The 19777-nt window shown below is 41.9% G+C and overlaps 1 protein-coding gene across 2 annotated transcripts in view; it reads left to right on the forward strand.

The window, feature by feature from the left end:
* NOX4 (NADPH oxidase 4) overlaps positions 1-19777 on the forward strand; it is an 87880-nt gene that overhangs the window by 10543 nt on the left and 57560 nt on the right. The window contains exons 3-6 of one of the 2 annotated variants that reach the window (XM_038761782.1): positions 9235-9345; positions 12088-12172; positions 14052-14149; positions 16081-16108. In XM_038761782.1, coding sequence (XP_038617710.1) covers positions 9235-9345; positions 12088-12172; positions 14052-14149; positions 16081-16108 — 322 coding nt within the window. The remainder of the gene's footprint in view (positions 1-9234; positions 9346-12087; positions 12173-14051; positions 14150-16080; positions 16109-19777) is intronic. The other variant, XM_038761781.1, reaches the window with a different exon arrangement.

A 19777-nucleotide genomic window follows, 5' to 3' on the forward strand; every position in this document is an offset into this window, starting at 1 on the left:
GGTATATGGTGCTTTCTCCCTGAAAAGAACCATCCAAGAAGAATATTGTCCATCAAGTTCCTATTTTCATAAAATAACTCCTGAAGCATTGGAATGTGCCAATACCACCCGAAGTCGTTCCTTTATCCTAGTGTTGCTTTTGTAGTGCTTTAAATTACCTTTTATGTACCTGTTTTAACCAGGCTAAATGGAAAAAAGAAATATATCAATAGGCAGGTCATTAATGAGAACTACTAAATGGTCCTGTCATCAACCCCTTCCTTGATTCCGTGGGTGTTGGGCTAAAGGATAGTAGTTTTTGATGGAACTGCAAGACTGATAGAGTGTGGGTAATGGCTGTGAAGTTTCTTTTGTCCTCTTAAATTTATATAGTTTATTTCCCCTGGAATCGTTAAGACACTGAAACTTTGAGGATGTCTCTGACAATTCATCATAACACTCCTTGTGGGCAGGGAACATGTTTACCAACTCTGTTTTATTGTACTCTCCCAAGCGCTTAGTACAGTGCTCTGCACAAAGTAAGTGCTCAATACATACGATTGATCACGAGGTGTGGTGAACTTGGAGGTAGCTATAATGATGGGTGGCTTTCTTTTTATTTATATGTCTGTAATTTTATTTATTTATATTACTGTCTCCACCCTCTAGGCCGTAAGCTCATTGTGGACAGGGAATGTGTCTGTTATATTGTTATATTGTACTCTCCCAGGTGCTTAGTACAGTGCTCTGCACACACTCAGTAAATGCGATTGACTGACTAACTGTTTACTTTGGAATTTTTGGCCTGAAGAAGTTCTCCAAACTTTAACATTAAAGGGATGTGGGGGAGGGGAAGTAAACCATAGATGGTTAACCAAGTTCATTTCCAGAGTTCAGGTTAATAATTGTGATACTTGTTAAGCGCTTACTATGTGCCAGCCACTGCTCTGAGCACTGGGGTAGTTACAAGATAATCAGGTTGGACACAGTCCCTGTCCCACATGGGGCTCACAGTCTTTAATCCCCATTTTGCGGATGAGGTAACTGAAGCCCAGAGAAGTTAAGTGACTTGCCTAAGGTCACACAACAGACAAATGGCGGAGTCAGGATTAGAAACCATGACCTTCTGACTCTCAGGACGGTGCTCTATCGACTATGCCTTTCACTGGCTCCCAAATCCTCTTGGCACTGGCTTTGGCAAGTGTCAGATGAGCCTGTCTCAGTGCCGTTCTCTGATCCTGGAAAATCAGTATCAAATATTCAGCTCCTCCTACTCTTCAGCATCATCATTATCACCGTCATCAGTAGCTCTGCCAGAGCATTTCAATCAATCATATTTATTGAGCACTTACTGTGTGCAGAGCACTGTACTAAGCACTTGGGAAGTACAAGTTGGCAACATATAGAGACGGTCCCTACCCAACAACGGGCTCACAGTCAAGAAGGGGGAGACAGACAACAAAACAAAACCTGTGAACAGGTGTCAAGTCATCAGAACAAATAGAATTAAAGCTAAATGCACAGCATTAACAAAATAAATAGAATAGTAAATATGTACAAGTAAGATAGAGTAATAAAAACGTGCTAAGTTAATTCAATCATACTTACTGAGTGCTTACTGTGGGCAGAGCACTGTACTAAGCGCTTGGGAAAGTAAAGTGCAACAGTAAACAGTGACATTCCCTGCCCACAAGGAGTTTACCATCTAGAAGTGCTTGGAAACATTCCACAAATAGAAAAGATAGTGGTTCCTGCCCTCCAGGAGCTTACATACTTTAGGGTGGTCAAGCCTTGAGTGTTGGGAGCCTTATCAGGTTCACCGTCTTCTAGGTGCAAACATCAAAAGGATGAAGCTGGAGATGTCTTTAGATTATGGTTTTCTTCTGGTGAGCTCAAAGCAGCTTTGGAAACCTTGGACCAAGTCCTGATTTTTTACCCCCTGTGGGGAACAGGTTCTTTGGTGAAACCTGGACGCAACAGAGAACTGAATTATTCCTTGTTGGAAGGATCTGGACCCATATCTCATTATTAATAATGGTATTAAGCACTTACACTGTGCTAAGTGCTGGTTTAGGTATGACCATTTAACAGAGCCCCAGCCCCCCCATCCCAGGATAAGGGGAACAGGGAATAATTAACTGCTCTTTAATCCCAGGATAATCGTGTTGAGAAAACTAGAGTGAATTTTTCCAGTTGTGATACTCACATCCAGTTTTCTTTCAACAGAATGGAGCGATCCTCCTTGAAATGCTTTGACAGCAAATTCCTTAGCTACTCTAATAATTCACTTTCCCCATATTCAAAATGGGGTGAAGAAAATTGCCTGAAACAGTGGCTAGGAAGCTCACAAAAGTCTTAAACCCTGAGTCTGTTGTAGACTGGGACTTTATCAACTGATTAACTTATAAGGGCTTGTAATCGCTTAACGAATACCATTATTATTATTATTATTGTTGTTGTTATTATTATTATTATTATCAGACAGGCCATGAGCATGTAATTTCCAAATAGTGGTCCAGAAAAGATGAACGTTGAGAAACTCTGGTTTGCTTTCTGATGGCTTTTCATTTTGAAAAAAATCAGTGAGCATTATGAATATAATCTAAGCGATTGCATGACAAAATGGGTGAAATTGTATTTAAATTTCATTCACCATGTTTGCCAAGATGTCATGTTTCCTATCCTTCAACAAATGTGATTTTTATCGAGGAATTGGCTGACATTATTGCAGAACTTTAGTTGACATGATTGTTTCAAGGTGTTTTTTGATATCTCATGAAGGAGCTGAGACAGATCCCTGCATGGATCCCAATGAGTTTATATGGCTGAAGCTGGCTTCTTTCACAGACCAAAGATAAAAATCCCCCACATCCCATTTGGGTCTAAGATTTGTATCCACCCCAGCGCTTAGACAAGTGCCTGGCACGTAGTAAGTGCTTAACAAATACCGCAATTATTATTCATTATTATTATTAAGGCAAGTCTGTGCTGATGGTAATGTTAGATCCTAAGGGCCAGGGGAAGGGAAATTCCTCTTAACTTGTTATGTTTTTGGCCTAATTCTGTCTGGGGATTTAGCATGTGTGGGACTGCGCCGAGAAGCCATATCTTAGTGGCTAGAGCATGGGTCTGGGTGTCAGGTGAATCTGAGTTCTAATCCTGACTCTCCTACTTACCTGCTGTGTGGCTTTGGGCAAGTTACCTCATCTTGGGGATTATTACTGTGAGCCCCATCTAATAATAATAATAATAATGCTCGTGGTATTTGTTAAGCACTTACTATGAGAAGCAGCGTGGCTCAGTGGAAAGAGCGCGGGCTTGGAAGTCATAGGTCATGGGTTCTAATCCTGACTCCACCACTTGTCAGCTATGTGACTTTGGGCAAGCCACTTGACTTCCCTGTGCCTCAGTTACCTCATTTGTAAAATGGGGATTGAGATTGTGAACCCCTTGTGGGACAACCTGATCACCTTGTATCCCCCGGCACCTGGAACAGTGCTTTGCACATAGTAAGCGCTTAGCAAATACCATCATCATTATTATTATTATGTTCCAGGCAGTGTACTAAGTGCTGCGATGAATCCAAGTAAATTAGGTTGGACACAATCCCTGTCCCAGATGGGACTCACAGTCCTAATCCCCATTTTACAGATGAGGTAACTGAGTCCCAGAGAAGTGAAGTGACTTGCTCAAGATCACTCAGCAGAGAAGTGGTAGAGCTGGGATTAAAACCCCAGGCCTTCTCCCAGGCCCCTGCTCTATCCACTAGGCCATGCTGCTTCTCTGTGGGACAGAGACTGTATCAATCAATCAATCAATCGTATTTATTGAGCACTTACTGTGTGCAGAGCACTGTACTAAGCGCTTGGGAAGTACAAGTTGGCAACATATAGAGACAGTCCCTACCCAACAGTGGGCTCACAGTCTAGAAGCCTGGTTATACTGTATCTACCCCCATTCTTTGTACAGGGAAGTGCTAGCACATAGGAAGTGCTTAGCAGATATCATTATCATTACTATTATAAAAAGCATCTATTTTGAATAGTTCAGATTTCATCTCTCCAGGAGGCTGATTATCTGATGTCCGATCTTGCTCTCGGATTCTGCGATTCGTCTTTTCTCATGTTCTTTTTATATTATGGGCTTATCTCACAGACAACATTTGAGAAGCAGTATTTTATAGATTGTTTTCCTTTAAACCTCTGGATTATAGTCAATGGAATTGACGTATATTGCACATTAGGTCAAAATCTCCAGGGCAACAAAACGGAAATAGATGGAAACGAAACCATTTGGAATAAGTTAAACTTTTCTAATGGCCTGAGTGGCTATTCATAAATTCTTGGAGCCACATAAAAAGCAGAACCATGGTGGTTTATTTTTGGGTTTTGCCGAAATTGTTTCTATATTCACATTAGCTGTGTTTCCTCATTCATAGTTTTCCTGCAACTCCTGGTACTGTCAAAGCAAACGCGTTTGCCATTTTAATTTTCTGTGATAAGCCTGGGGCTATTCACATGACATTTTTTCCATCAAAATATTTAGATAACAGTCTTAATTAATAATTAAAATTATGGTATTTGTTAAGGGCTTACTATGTGCCAAGCACCATTCTAAGCACTGGGGTAGATACAAGGTAATCAGGTTGACCCATGTGGGGCTCACAATCTTAATCCCCATTTTACAGATGAGGTAAACGAGGCACAGAGAAGCAGCTTGGTTTAGCGGAAAGAGGTCAGAGGTCTTGGGTTCTAATCCCAGCTCCGCCACTTGTCAGCTGTGTGACTATGGACAAGTCACTTAACTTCTCGGTGCCTCTGTTACCTCATCTGTAAAATGGGGATTAAGACTGTGAGCCCCACGTGGGTCAACCTGATTACCGTAATCCCCATTTTACAGATGAGGTAAATGAGGCACAGAGAAGCAGCTTGGTTTAGCGGAAAGAGGTCAGAGGTCTTGGGTTCTAATCCCAGCTCCGCCACTTGTCAGCTGTGTGACTATGGACAAGTCACTTAACTTCTCGGTGCCTCCGTTATCTCATCTGTAAAATGGGGATTAAGACTGTGAGCCCCACGTGGGACAACCTGATTACTGTGTATCTACCCCGACATTTAGAGCAGTGCTTGGCACATAGTAAGCGCTTAATAAGTACTATTATTATTATTATTATTATCCACTAGGCCACACCTTATTCTGCTTCTCGTAGAGGCTCCTGTTCAAAGAGTCACTCGTTCTGTCACTTCCCTTCCCATCTCCCACCCTCATGCTGCTACACTCGCAACCCCCATTTCCTCATCTTTCTTGTCCTCCCCCCAGGCCCTCTTCATTCTTCCTTCCTTGTCTCCCCCGAGTCTTCTCCTCCCCTCTCCGTCCTCTCTCCCCAGAATTTTATCTTCAACTCAGTACAAATTCACGAGCCACCACCCTGCTTGTTGCTGATATCGACATTTAAATGATGATTATGTAATTTAAAGCTGGCTGAATGGAATGCAGTGACACTTGGTAATCGCTATTTTTTTTTATTTAGCTGCAAAGGAATATAGCATCAGCATAAATGACTCTATGCCATTGACTTGCTTGAATCCTTAAATTCCTGTGGTCTTAGCTATTATGTAGTAAATATATATCTATGTAGATGACAATATATGGGAAGCAGCATGCCCTAATGGAAAGACATCAAGCCTGCAAGTTAGAGGACCTGTGTTCTAATCCCAGGTTTTGGCCTTGGGCAAGTCATTTCACTTCTCCGTGCCTCAGTTTCCTCATCTGTAAAATAGGGATTAAAGGCCCATTCTCCTTGCTATTTAAACAGTGGGCTCCATGAGGAACAGAGACTGTGTTGGACCTGACTATTTTGTTTGTATACTAGAGGTTAGTAGAGTGCTTGGCACAGAGTAAGGCCTTCACAAAATTATTTTTTATTATTATCATTGCCTCTCATCCTATTAAATTGTATGTTTTTGAAGGTAGGGATCACATCCTTTACTTCCTTATGTCTTCTGGGTGACCAGTACAGTGCTCTGCCCTTAGAAGGTGTTCAGCTTGGCTTAATGGATAGAACATGGGCCTGGGGCTCACAAGAACCTGGGTTCTAATCCCAGCTTCACCACTTGTCTGCTGTGTGGCCTTGGGAAAGTCACTTAACTTCTCTGTGACTCACTTGCCTCAGCTGCAAAATGAGGATGAGAGACTGTGAGCCCCATGTGGGACAGGGACTGTGTCCAACCCGATTAACTTGTATCTACCCCAGTGCTTAGAACAGTGCTTAGCACATAGTAAGTGCTTAATGAGTACCATAATTACTATTATTATCATGTGGGCTCAGGGTGGATATCGTCAATATCTGAGTATGCAGTGCCTTCCAGTCTACTGCTAATGACCCTTAAAACAGAGTTCAGTGGTTTCCTGTTAGGAATAGGAGGATATACATTTCTTGACTCCTTTGCACTTCTTTAAAAACGATTCTTGGATTTTAGTCAAGTAATAGATCAACTGTATGTATTTTTTTAAAAAAAAGATGTCTTGCCAGAAATCTTGGAAATGAGACAACTGGCTTCATTTGTTATGATTTAGTGGTTGACATTGTTTTGTGACTCATAATGTCTGTGTAATTTACCTAAATGATTCAGAAGGAACTTCTAGTTACTTTTTTCCAAGCTTCGCTTTCTGGCTGTGCAACCTCTGTTGTCATATGGGCTTGTTTTCATGTTGAAGAAATTGCCTGGTTTCCATTCCTTTGGGCCTGCCATCCGAGTTTTTGCTTGAGAGATTAGCTGAGTTTTTTTCTCCCCCTTTCCAGTTCCCCCAGGGAGGCATTACTTACTCATCTTAAATGGTCCTGGGTAGAATCATGGCGTAACCAAACTCTCTCTCATTTTAGATTATCCCAGAAAGAATAATGATGTAACCAAAAACTTGCACTTTCCGTGTGCAAGGCCATCGTTCCATTCTCCCCCTTAGTGGTGATCTCTTCTTGGCTGATCGTACTCTGAGCCCCATCTGCCTTTCCTGTAGCCATAGCTGTTGCACTTGATACTGTTATCAAGCATAATATCAAGCACGGGAAGCAGCGTGGCTCAGTGGAAATCAATCAATCAATCGTATTTATTGAGCGCTTACTGTGTGCAGAGCACGGGCTTTGGAGACAGAGACCGTGGGTTCAAGTCCCGGCTCCGCCACTTGTCAGCTGTGTGACTTTGGGCAAGTCACTTCACTTCTCTGGGCCTCAGTTCCCTCATCTGTAAAATGGGGTGAAGACTGTGAGCCCCTCGTGGGACAACCTGATTACCTTGCATCTACCCCAGAGCTTAGAACAGTGCTTTGCACATAGCGCTTAACAAATACCAACATTATTATTATTATTACTATTATTATTATTATTATTACCTAGAGCTCCAAAGGTGGAGGGTAACTCTGGCCGTTGGAATTCCCCCCATATGGCACTGCCCTTCTCATGGGATCCTTGGGACTTAAAACATTCTGGCCACCAACCACCTAGGGGGCTTCCATCTTTCCTTTACTCCTCTCTCACGGCACATAAGACCATGTGCAAAACTATTCCTGTGTTCACCCAGCTTCATGTTCTTTCATTCAGTAGAATTTGGTTGTCGTCTTTGACATCCACCCTGAGGGGAATGTCCCATCTAATATCCCTAACTTTTTCCAAAATGTCCTCCCACTTCCCCATTGCAGTTCTGCTCATCCATGAATGGATCCAAAGCCCTCTTGAACTTACCAATATATCCAGACTGCACCTGTGGAAGAGAAGTCTGTTCTTATCACCTCGGGCATGAAGAAATATTTTATTTGGATTTAAAACAGTGATTTGATTCTTTTGGTTCATTTTGCTCCTTTGTCAGAAAAATGAATGATGATTTTATTGAGCATTTATTTATATGCCGAGGACTGTACTAAGCATTTGGGAGAGTGCAGTGGAGGTGGTAGATATGATCCCTTCCTTCAAAGAGCATACAGTCTAGTGGGGAGGATTTTAAAATATTTTACTTATCAAAGGTAAGAGAAATATGAGTAGTAATAGTAGTGACTGTGAAAAGCACTGTTGTATCAAGTGCTTGGAGAAATTACATGGAGAACTAGGCAGGTAAACTCACTGGGCATAAAAGAGCTTTATTTAGTAAATCATGAATTCACTACATTATGGATCTCTCTAGTTATTTTTTCCCACACGGACTCAGAAGAAAGCAATAACGTTTTCTAAAAACAGCAGATATTGAAATTTTTTATTTAAAATAACAAATGTAGGATTTTTAGATTTTTCTTCAATAAGCATTAGCAGTTTTTGTACCAAACACATGTATGAATTTGTAACCCACAAACACATGAACTCCATTTTTTTCCCACCACAGATGCTGGGAAACTGAATCTAGGTGACAAACTGATTCTTCACTTCCCTCTTCCTGTTTACTCATACACTGGGAAAGAAAATCATACTTTCCTGTTTTGTGGGATTTTTTTTAAGTTCCCATACAATTTTACATTTGAGAAAGAACTGGCCTAAAGAATGAAAATATTCTTGCTTTAACTGCAGCCCTTTACCCTGTCAATTCCTCAGAGTGGGGAGAGTTCATTCATTCATTCAGTCGCATTTATTGAGCACTTACTGTGTGCAGAGCTCTATACTAAGTGCTTGGAAAGTGTAATTCTGATTACCTCATCTGTAAAATGGGGATTAAGACTGTGAGCCCCACGTGGGTCAACCTGATTACCTTAATCCCCATTTTACAGATGAGGTAAATGAGGCACAGAGAAGCAGCTTGGTATAGCGGAAAGAGGTCAGAGGTCTTGGGTTCTAATCCCAGCTCTGCCACTTGTCAGCTGTGTGACTGTGGACAAGTCACTTAACTTCTCGGTGCCTCTGTTACCTCATCTGTAAAATGGGGATTAAGACTGTGAGCCCCACGTGGGACAACCTGATTACCGTGTATCTACCCCAGCATTTAGAGCAGTGCTTGGCACATAGTAAGCGCTTAATAAGTACCATTATTATTATTATTATTATTATCCGCTAGGCCACACCTTATTCTGCTTCTCGTAGAGGCTCCTGTTCAAAGAGTCACTCGTTCTGTCACTTCCCTTCCCATCTCCCACCCTCAAGAGAGATTTCTCTTGTAGGAGAGCCATGGTCAAGGGATTTCTGAATGTGGGCTTTCATAGTCCAGTTGTGAGCTAGTTAAGCGTCACTTGCAGGGCCTCCGGTTTTTGACTGTCTTCTAACTCTTGGCCTTATTGGTTCAGCTAGGATTGTGCCTAAGCAGAGCTTCTGCCTCTGTCCTCAATTTTAACTGCAGCCTCATTCTGTTACCGATGTGCCGGACGCTTCTCGCCTTCCTGAGAGGATCCCAGAAGGTAAGGAAACGTCAGAGCCGCAGCCGGCACTCTAAGACAGCACTTTGGACTGTTCTTCATGGAATGATAACCTCTGTCACTTTATTTTCATGCTAACCTATTTTTTTTTAATGGTATTTAAGTGCATTCTGTGTGCCAGGCACTGAATTAAGCACTGAGGTAGATACAAGATAATCGGGTTGGATACAGTCCATATCCCACATGGGGCTCGGTCTTAAACTCACTCATTCATTCAACATGGCCTAATAATAACAACTGAAGCAGCATGGCTCAATGGAAAGAGCACGGGCTTTGGAGTCAGAGGTCATGGGTTCAAATCTCGGTTCCACCAATTGTCCGCTGTGTGACTTTGGGCAAGTCACTTAACTTCTCTGTGCCTCAGTTCCCTCATCTGTAAAATGGGGATTAAGACTGTGAGCCCTCCGTGGGACAACCTGATCACCTTGTAACCTCCCCAGCGCTTAGAACAGTGCTTTGCACATAGTAAGCCTTTAATAAATGCCATCATTGTTATTATTCAATTGTATTTATTGAGTGCTTACTGAGTGCAGAGCATTGTACTAAGCACTTGGGAAAGAACAATACAACAATAAATAGTGACAGTCCCTCCCACAGCGAGCTCACAGTCTAAAAGGCGGCAGAGAGAGAAATCAATACAAATAAATAAAATTAGAGATATATACAAAAGTGCTTTGGGGCTGGTGGGGGTGGGCAGTGGGAGCAAATTAAGGCGACGCAGAAGGGAATGGAAAATGAGGAAAAGTAGGGCTTAGTCTGAGAGTGATTTTATAGTGAGGGAACTGAGGCACAGAGAAGTTGTGATTTACCCAAGGTCACACAGCAGACGTGGTGGTGCTGGGATTAGAATTTAGGTGCTCTGACTCCCAGGCTGTACTTTTTCCACTGGGCCATGCTGCTGTTCGTTAGAGTGTAAGCCCCTTGTGAGCAGGGAACATGCCCTGGGATCTGTTGTGCTTTCCCAAGTGCTTGGCACAGTATTTTGCACACAATGGCTGCTCAAGTTGTAATTTGTTACCTGCATCAAAGAGGTGCATTGTTTAATAACTTGAAGTCATTTTGTGGGACATTTGATATGGAAAAGTCCAGACTTCTCTAAAGTACTTCTGAGAGTTCTGATAATGAAAATGTCTGGGAAAGCTGCCTAGACTGGCATTCTTAAGGCAGTTGTTACAATTATCAAATCAATTTTCCTCCTAAAGTACCTCGGTGCTTAGGAGTAGTCGCCGAATAGATGCATTACCAGGACAACTGTGTACTTTCTGTCCTGTTGTTTAAATATGATCATCACTTTTAATCGGTCCAGAAAATAGCCATTTCCTTGGGTGCCAAGATCCATTATTCCTGACAATGAGACTGCCTTCCAACTCCTTTTGTGGCATCCCTGGACTCATTGGCTTTTGACTTTATGGGGCCTGTAGCCTAGCTGTTATAATGGTACTTACTGAATGATCGATTTGGGCTAAGTGCTGGACTGAAGGCAAAGCAAGAAAATTCAGAGACATTCATCCCACAACGGGTTCACAATCTGGGTGTGGTGAGGACACATATATCAGCGCTCAGAACAGTGCTTGGCACATGGTAAGCGCTTAACAAATACCATAATTATTATTAATAATAATGAAGAGAAATAAATTGTGGACAAGGCCCAGACCATAGGAGTTTAAAATAGTTTCCAGTGACTCCAAGTCCACAGGGCCTCAGAGTTCCTGGCCTCTGGCTTCTGCTAGGGCTGCGAGCCGGGCTCCTGTGATGACTTGAGCAGACTGCTCAACCTCCCTCCACTGGGCAATCAATCAATCAATGTTATTTATTGAGCACTTACTGTATGCAGAGCACTGTACTAAGCGCTGGGGAGGGGACAATACAATAGAGTTGGTAGACATAATTCCTTTAATTGTATTTATTGAGTGTTTACTGTTGCCGAGCACTGTACTAAGCTCTTGGGAGAGTAAAATATAACAATAAACAGACACATTCCCTGCCCTCAAGGAGCTTACAATCAACAGCAAGGAATGTGTCTACCAGTGCTTTTATTTTGTAAGAATAAGAGTGAGGGTCTGCTGGATAGAGAAGCAGCGTTGCTGAGTGGAAAGAGCCCGGGCTTTGGAGTCAGAGGTCATGGGTTCCAATCCTGGCTCCGCCAACTGTCAGCTGTGTGACTTTGGGCAAGTCACTTCACTTCTCTGGCCTCAGTTAGCTCATCTGTAAAATGGGGATTAAGACTGTGAGCCCCCCGTGGGACAACCTGATCACTTTGTAACCTCCCCAGCGCTTAGAACAGTGCTGTGCCCATAGTAAGCGCTTAATAAATGCCATCATTATTATTATTTATTATAGGAAGGGAGAGGGAGATCGAGTTAGAAGGGAGGATGTAAGCAAGAGGTCAGTGTTGAAAGAGATAAGAGCAAGGCACCTGAGTAGGTTGGCTTGGAGAAGCATTCCTCTAGTTTTTGGTTACTCTGGTCTTGGATATGTGCCTGGGAAGTGTCATTTTCCAAATCTAGTTCCTACTTACCCCAACATCTAGGAGGTCCGCCAGAGCTAAGTAGGAATCCAAGGAACTTTTACTACCTGCATCATAGCACTCAGCAGCTAAACTGTCTGCAGTGTTCTCTTGGTGGAATTATCTTCTCTGGTTTTGAAGTTAGTAAGCATTTTAAAGGAAGAGTAAATCTAAAGGGTATTCATTATTGCACTCTAAAGGAAAAATGTGTTTTTTAGGTTGCAAGCAGGAAAACAAGAAGATTATTGGATAAAAGCAAGACGTTGCATATCACGTGCGGTGTTACAATCTGCATCTTTTCAGGTATTTTGTTACATTTTAGTAGGGTCAGATCTTGAAGGAAGGAGGAGGTTGGGTGATACAGGTGATAATCAATCAATCAATCAATGGTATTTATTGAGCTCTTCCTGTGTGCAGAGCATCATCATCAATCATCAGCAATCATATTTATTGAGCACTTACTATGTGCAGAGCACTGTACTAAGCGCTTGGGAAGTACAAATTGGCAACATATAGAGACAGTCCCTACCCAACATTGGGCTCACAGTCTAAAAGGGGCTCACAGTCTAAAAGCACTGTACTACTGTACTACTGTACAGTCTAAAAGCACTGTACTAAGCACTTGGGAAAGTACAATATAACAGAACTAGCAGACATGAACCCTGCCCATAATGAGTTTACAGTCCAGAGGATCTTTAATTTGGTATGAATACAGTATGTAGTTGAAACCTTAGAACAACACTGTTTCATTGAAGAATTGTATTTGTGGCTGTGAAGATAAGACTAGTAACTTTCATGTGCTGGAAGAATAAATCCTTTTGTAGAAATTATTTCAGAGCCAGTATAGATAAGAGGAGGTTATGACTATTAAACTAGGGACTGAGAGTCAGGAGATCTGTAACCTAAGTTGAGATATACAATCTTAGGTCACTTAGCCTCAGTTTCCTCACCTAAAAAAATGGGGATAAGATACCAGATCTCCCTAACTCTGAGATTGTGAGTTCTGTATGGAACAGAGGTTGGACTGAATCTGACTATCCTGCCTCTACCCCAGCATTTAGGCATTCACAAACAATAAATACCATCATTAGTTTCCAGCTGGGCAAAATGTTCAGTGAAATTTTAGTTACAAGTGCCGAACCAGATCCAGAATTCAATCATTCAATTGTATCGCATCAATCATCGCATTCAATCATTCAGTTGCTATTAGGATCAGTGGAGAATTCTTTACTGAAAAAAACCCTCGATTCTAAACACTCACTTTTTTAGAAGTACTTCTCATGCCATCTGACCTTGGGCAGGTCTTTTAACTTCTTTGACCTTGATCCCCCAAATGCTGTGGAATTCTTGGTGCCCTGAGTTTCTGGTTTGGCAGTTCTCACACTGAAGTGGGGCCTAGCAAGCTGTGAAGCTACCTAGCTGCTTTTGGGAGAGGTTAGGCACAATGGGGTGGGATCATTACTTTTCTTCTGCCTGTGGCATCTTAGAGCTCAAAACCTCATATATAGCAGTCAGGTGATTCAGTGAATGGCGCCTTCTTGACCTGAAAGAATAACTACCTTGTTGAGACGCAGAAGATATCTGATTCTCTTTCAGTCTCCTTGTCTCCTGGGGTTCCCAAACCCTCCGGGTTTAGGAAACATGGGGTGAAGGTGAACATTGGGATTGAAAACCACCGTGATGTATGGTGACGTTTTCAAAAGCTACCGCTCAATCAGTGGTATTTATCCACTGACACTATCCCTGCCCCCAAGGAGCTCAGAACAAATTGGATTGGTGATATGGGAAGACAGAATTTGGGAACTGTTAGAAATTCTCTGGGTGACAATTTAAAAAACTAGTCCCTGTTTAATGTACAATTCCACTGGTTTGTTTTTTTCCTTTTTGTCTAATGTATGTGTTCACTGTTCAGTATCTCTCTCGGACTGTAAGCTCATTAAGGGAAGGGGATGTGTCTGTTTATTATATTATACTCTCCCAAGTGCTTAGAACAGCGTTCCGCATAGAGTAAGCGCTCAGTAAATATGATTGAATGAAGTAATGGCTTATTCATTCCCCATCTAGAGTGACTATGAAGATGGTCCAGGATATTTACATCCTATGTGAACCAGACTCCTTGCAGTGAAGCATTGGGCGGCCCTTGTGCAAATCCTAATCCTCTGGACTCTCTTTTCTGTTGCAGGAGTGCACGTAGTTGCTCACCTACTCAATGCCCTGCATTTCTCCTTGAGCTACAGTGAAGATTTTCCAGCACTGAACGCAGCAAGATATCGGGATGAGGTGGGTGGTCTTAGCCTTAAGCTTTTCCTTGCAACTGTCATAACTGGTTAGTGAGGTTCAATGGTTTACCTGGAAAATATGCCTTTGAGTACTTTTAAGAAAAGAGAGGTCGTGCTGATTTTATTTCTTCTCTTCTGCAGGTATCATCTTGGATAGTTTTCAGCAGAAAATAGGAACCCTGGTGGGTGCCTGCTTAGTAAATTCTGCAGGATTTTGTAGTTTGCCACCTAAGGGCCTATTTCTGATTCAGCATAACTTGTCTGTGATGGTGCAGATATTAAATTTGTGGAAGTCAACCATACCAGGAGGGGGAAGATTGTCCTTTTCCCCATAGATTTAGAGAGAGAAGGAAGACATGTGTGTTTACATTTCTGGATCCTAGATCATCAAGCTTCCTTATCTTATTGGTCTTGAGTAGAAGTTTATGAAATATTTTTCCTTCGATCAATCAGTGGTATTTATTGAGGGCTTACAGTGTGTGGAGCACTGTACTAAATGCTAGAAATGGGTTGGGTGTTGGTGGTTTTTAATAATAATAATGATGGCATTTATTAGGCGCTTACTATGTGCAAAGCACTGTTCTAAGCACTGGGGAGGTTACAAGGCCATCAGATTGTCCCACAGGGGGCTCACAGTCTTAATCCCCATTTTACAGATGAGGTAACTGAGGCACAGAGAAGTCAAGTGACTTGCCTAAAGTCACACAGCTGACAATTGGCATAGCCGGGATTTGAACCTATGACCTCTGACTCCAAAGCCCGTGCTCCTTCCACTGAGCCACGCTGCTTCTTCCTGAGATGAGGAAGAAGTTGTTTGAGATGTTTGATGATGAGATGTTTGAGATGAAATGTTTTTCCTGAGAAAGGAAGCTTGGTGATCACCTCTTTTCAGAGCAGCTTGTGTGACTTCCCTAATTCCTTGTTAGGGAATTGAGGAATGTTTTTCCTTTTGCTTTGGAGGTCTTCAAGGATGCAGAAGATCCAATTTGTATTAGGTTCTGCTACTAATTATGGCTTTTTCAATCATCCTGCATCAGTGATTTCACCACCACCTGCCTGCTGTGTGACTTTGAGCAAGTTGCTTAACTTATCTGTGCCTCTGTTTCCTCATCTGTAAAATGTGCGTGAAATACCTGTCTACCTTCTTCTTAGATTATGAGCCCCATGTGGGAGGGGGGCTGTTTCTGACCTGATCATTTTATATCGATCCCAGTGCTTAGTCCCATGCTTGGCACATAGTAGTGCTTTACAAATGTTATTATTATCATTTTTATTATTATCATTATTATTATACTGTTTAAGTTTTACGCTAAAGGATTTTATTATTATTATTATTATCCTGTTCAAGTTTTTATGATAAAGGAACGTGGCTTTACTGAGTCCTTTGACATCATCTTCCAGCAGGGGCATTATAACTGTAGGATCGATGGGATTCATATTCAGTTTCCCCCTTTGGAGTCTTTCAGAGAGAGAGTTAAATACGTATGTACACACACATATAAATATAAGTATTCATTGAATATATAAATATATATTCTCTACAAACATTTATATATACTCTGTAATATACACACACTTAGAGAAGCAGCGTGGCTCAGTGGAAAGAGCACGGGCTTGGGAGTCAGAGGTCATGGGTTCTAATCCCGGCTCCGCCACTTATTGGCTGTGTGACTTTGGGCAAGTCACTTCTCTGTGCCTCAGTTGCCTCATCTGTAAAATGGGAATTAAGATTGTGAGCCCCATGTGGGACAACCTGATCACCTTGTATCCCCCCAGCACTTAGAACAGTGCTTTGCACATAGTAAATGCTTAACAAATACCATTATTATTTTTATATATATGTATTCACCATATATATATATATATATATATATATATATATATATATATATATATATATATATAAAAGTTTTTTTCTCTCATTTGGTCTAGGATCCCAGGAAACTCCTCTTCACCACTGGTAAGTTGATATTGATATCTTTCTATGCAGATTCAGGAAAGTCTGGTAAAACGGTACCTTTCCTGGGTGGTTGTACTTAGTAGCAATGTTGTGTTAAATGATATTCTTACACTCCACCCTCCCTCCCAACCCCGCCACACAAACCTAATTTAGGAGCTGGAGAGGGGTGATGGCAGATGGCGATTCCAGCGTGGCTCAGTGGAAAGAGCCCGGGCTTTGGAGTCAGAGGTCAGGGGTTCAAATCCTGGCCCCGCCAATTGTCAGCTGTGTGACTTTGGGCAAGTCACTTAACTTCTCTGTGCCTCAGTTCCCTCATATGTAAAATGGGGATTAAGACTGTGAGCCCCACGTGGGGTAACCTGATCTGATCACCTTGTATCCCCCCAGTGCTTAGAACAGTGCTTTGCACATAGTAAGCGCTTAACAAATACCATTATTATTCTTATTCTTATTATTATTATTCACAATGGTTTTGGTGAAATCTGCATGTGCTGCAGCAGTCACCAAGAAAGGATAGAATTCACCTTGAAGGCAAATGTCAAAATTTCCCCATTCCTAGCACTGATAGCAAAGTTGCTCATTTCCTTTCGAGTAAAGCAAAGTGCTGTTCTCCTTAAGTGTTGCCACTCTGTGCCAACCCTGCTTTTGTACTGGGTTGGGACTGTATGGGTAGGAGGAAACCCTCAGTCCAAATTTCAGCAGGCAACTAAGAAACTCCATCCACCAAATCTGAGTTATTGGTTGAATTGGAAAGCCTGCACGAGAAAGCATCTAGCTCCCTTCCCTATTTCATGCAAAAGTGTTCTGAACTTATGCCTGCTGTCAGCAGTGGCGGTGGTTACATGGACAAAAGTCTGAAAAATTGCAACTTGCCCCCATTTAGTCCTACAAAGCAGAACCCTCTTGTCCTTCAAACTGTGTAAGAATCAAACTCACCCTAGATTTTTTTTCTTTTCCTTAGAAGGATATTTGACTGAAAGTTCTCAAAACTTAGCCCTTCACAAATGGAAAGAATGAATCATTGCTCCTCCTTTCCTTACCCTGTATTAGAGCACTGCAGAATTAAAATTCACTTAAGAGTATGTGGTACAGGGATTTCATTTTATATCCCCTCGATGTGATTCCCAAACTCTCAGTACAATGCCTGCACAAAGTAAGCATTCAGTAAATATTTTTGATACTGAAATACTCTTGATGAGAGAAGGAAGTTTGTAGAGGGAGAGTATTCAGAAACCTTTAGATAAAATTTTCAGCATAAAAAATGCATAGTTAAAGATTTAGATGGGCAGTGTATTGTCTGGGGAGAAAAAATAGGGGGAAAAACTCCGTGAATTATTCATCTTAAATTTTTGAGTCCTAAAACAATCCATTTGATATAGTATCTAGGTTTATAAAACTTTTATGTGAGGCTACAAGAAAATGTAACATTTGTTACAGTTCATGTGCATCAAAATATTGCTTTTATTTACATAATTGGGTTTGCTTGCTATACCAGGTTTGGAAGACCCTGGAGGTAGAATGAGAAATAGTTTCAAAACTTCCCCTCTTTCTACATATGAAGTTGCTTCGAAATGAAAGAATGATTCTGCTTAACAATGGGACTCCTCTCTGCAAGTCTCCAGCGTTAGAAGCTGACTCTCTCTGGCCAGTTCACTTTTTCAGTTAGTAGGTGCCATTTTCCAAATGGAATCTACATAATGATGAGTCAAGAAGGCAATTTTCTCCTTATAGGAGTGCTATTGGGGTTTATTTTGGAGGTAGATTTGACCTGCTAGATGAGAATATGACTTCAGACGGCAGGCAGATTCTAAATTATGTAGCATGGAGAACAAAGTAGACGTTAATCTGAAATGAGTGAAAAATGATATGAATGCTTCATCAAATATGGGTACCAAATGTATTCAACGCTGCCACATTTACATAAGCAACTCTCAACCTGGGACTAGGAGATAGCATCTGGATATGATTGGAATGGAAAATAAGCTGGGTAAATTGGGTCAGGAACAAAGACAGCCAAACTGAATAGGGATAATGCAGGGTAGTCTATATAGGACGGGATAGCAGATGGAATAAAAACAAGATGAAGTTTTCTGGTGGTGTACATATGGAGACAGAAGATGAGCTAGAGATCATAGTGGGTCTCAGGTGGTTCATGAATTACCCGTGTTGTGCTGGTGTTGAAAAAGCAAGGTTGGATCTAGGATACATTATAAAGAAGAGAGCCTTACTGAGAGAACAGTCCATCTGTGTCTTTAATGATGGTCAGGCTCATTCTAGAAACTGCATCTGCTTCTGTTTTCTAAAACTTCCAAAGGAAATGGAGGTCTTGGAGAAGGTTTAGAGGAAATTCACAAAGATGATTAGTAGTTGGAAAGGGGAGCTGATGAGGACTAGTTAAGGGAACCAAGGTTATTTAATTTAGAGAGGAGAATGCGGAGGGAGGTCTTGAAAACACCAAAGAGCAGTACATGAAGGGTATTGTATCGAAAAAGTCTTCTGGAATTTTTCCATCTTGAACCCTGCAATATGAAGGGAACTTAAACTATAGAGAAAGGCTTTCTGTTAACTATTAAGACGATTTTTAGAACACTGGAATGGCAAGTTTTCCAATGTTTATAAAATGAGTTGTGCAATCTAAACCCAGGAATATTGTGAAATTCCGTTCAGTGGAGGTCTGTGGAAGCAGACTGGATTTTCATCTGTCTAAAATATTTTCTGTTCTTGAACACCTAATAGTTTCATATTTTAATAGCAAGATGGGATCACCAGCAGCGTATTCCTGCAGTGGAGTTAGTGGGCCCAAGGTCCAACCCGGTCACACAGCACTGAGGACAGGTGGAGGGAGGATGAATGGATGGATGATGAGGTGGATGCCAGCTGGATACTTCCATCCATGGGATGACTGGAGGCGGGGTGGGAGGGAAACCCCACAGAGGCTCCCGGAAGAACTCCCTGCAGCATGGACAAAGGCTGATGGGAAGCAAGACCATTCTGGGAGATATCAAGTGATTGGATGGCTCACGTTGTTCCCAGGAACTGGACAGCCTCTAAGGCTGGATACAGCTCTAGTTAGTGATCAGAATTAATAATAATAATAATGATGATGGCATTTATTAAGTGCTTACTATGTGCAGAGCACTGTTCTAAGCACTGGGGGGGATACAAGGTGATCACGTTGTCCCACGTGGGGCTCACAGTCTTCATCCCCATTTTACAGATGAGGTGACTGAGGCTCAGAGAAGTTAAGTTAATGGGTATATTGAGTGTGAGTAGCTTGAGCCACTTACGGTGACCCTTCTCCAGGCCGCTCAGAGAAATGACATGCTGGATCATCCGCATCTGTGGCACTGGGGATGGAGCCACTACTTTTGGGCTGAGTTCCTACCTCCCCAGACAAGGCAGAGAGGGAATGGAGAGACTGTGAAGCAGCAGGAAGCTCTAGGGGAGAAGCAGGGAGGCAGAGTGATCCAGAGAGTTCCCAGCTAGGCAGCTAGTTAGATATTCCCTTTAGACTGTGAACTCGTTGTGAGCAGGAATGTGTCTGTTTTATCGTACTCTTCCAAACGCTTACTGTACAGTGCTCTGCAAACAGTAAGTGCTCAATCAATGAATGAATGAATCCTCTGCCTTGGGCCATAAAGAAAGAAACACCCAGAAATCAACACCACC

Source organism: Tachyglossus aculeatus, chromosome 20 (genome assembly GCF_015852505.1).
Source record: "Tachyglossus aculeatus isolate mTacAcu1 chromosome 20, mTacAcu1.pri, whole genome shotgun sequence".
In the NCBI taxonomy this organism is placed as follows: Eukaryota; Metazoa; Chordata; class Mammalia; order Monotremata; family Tachyglossidae; genus Tachyglossus; species Tachyglossus aculeatus.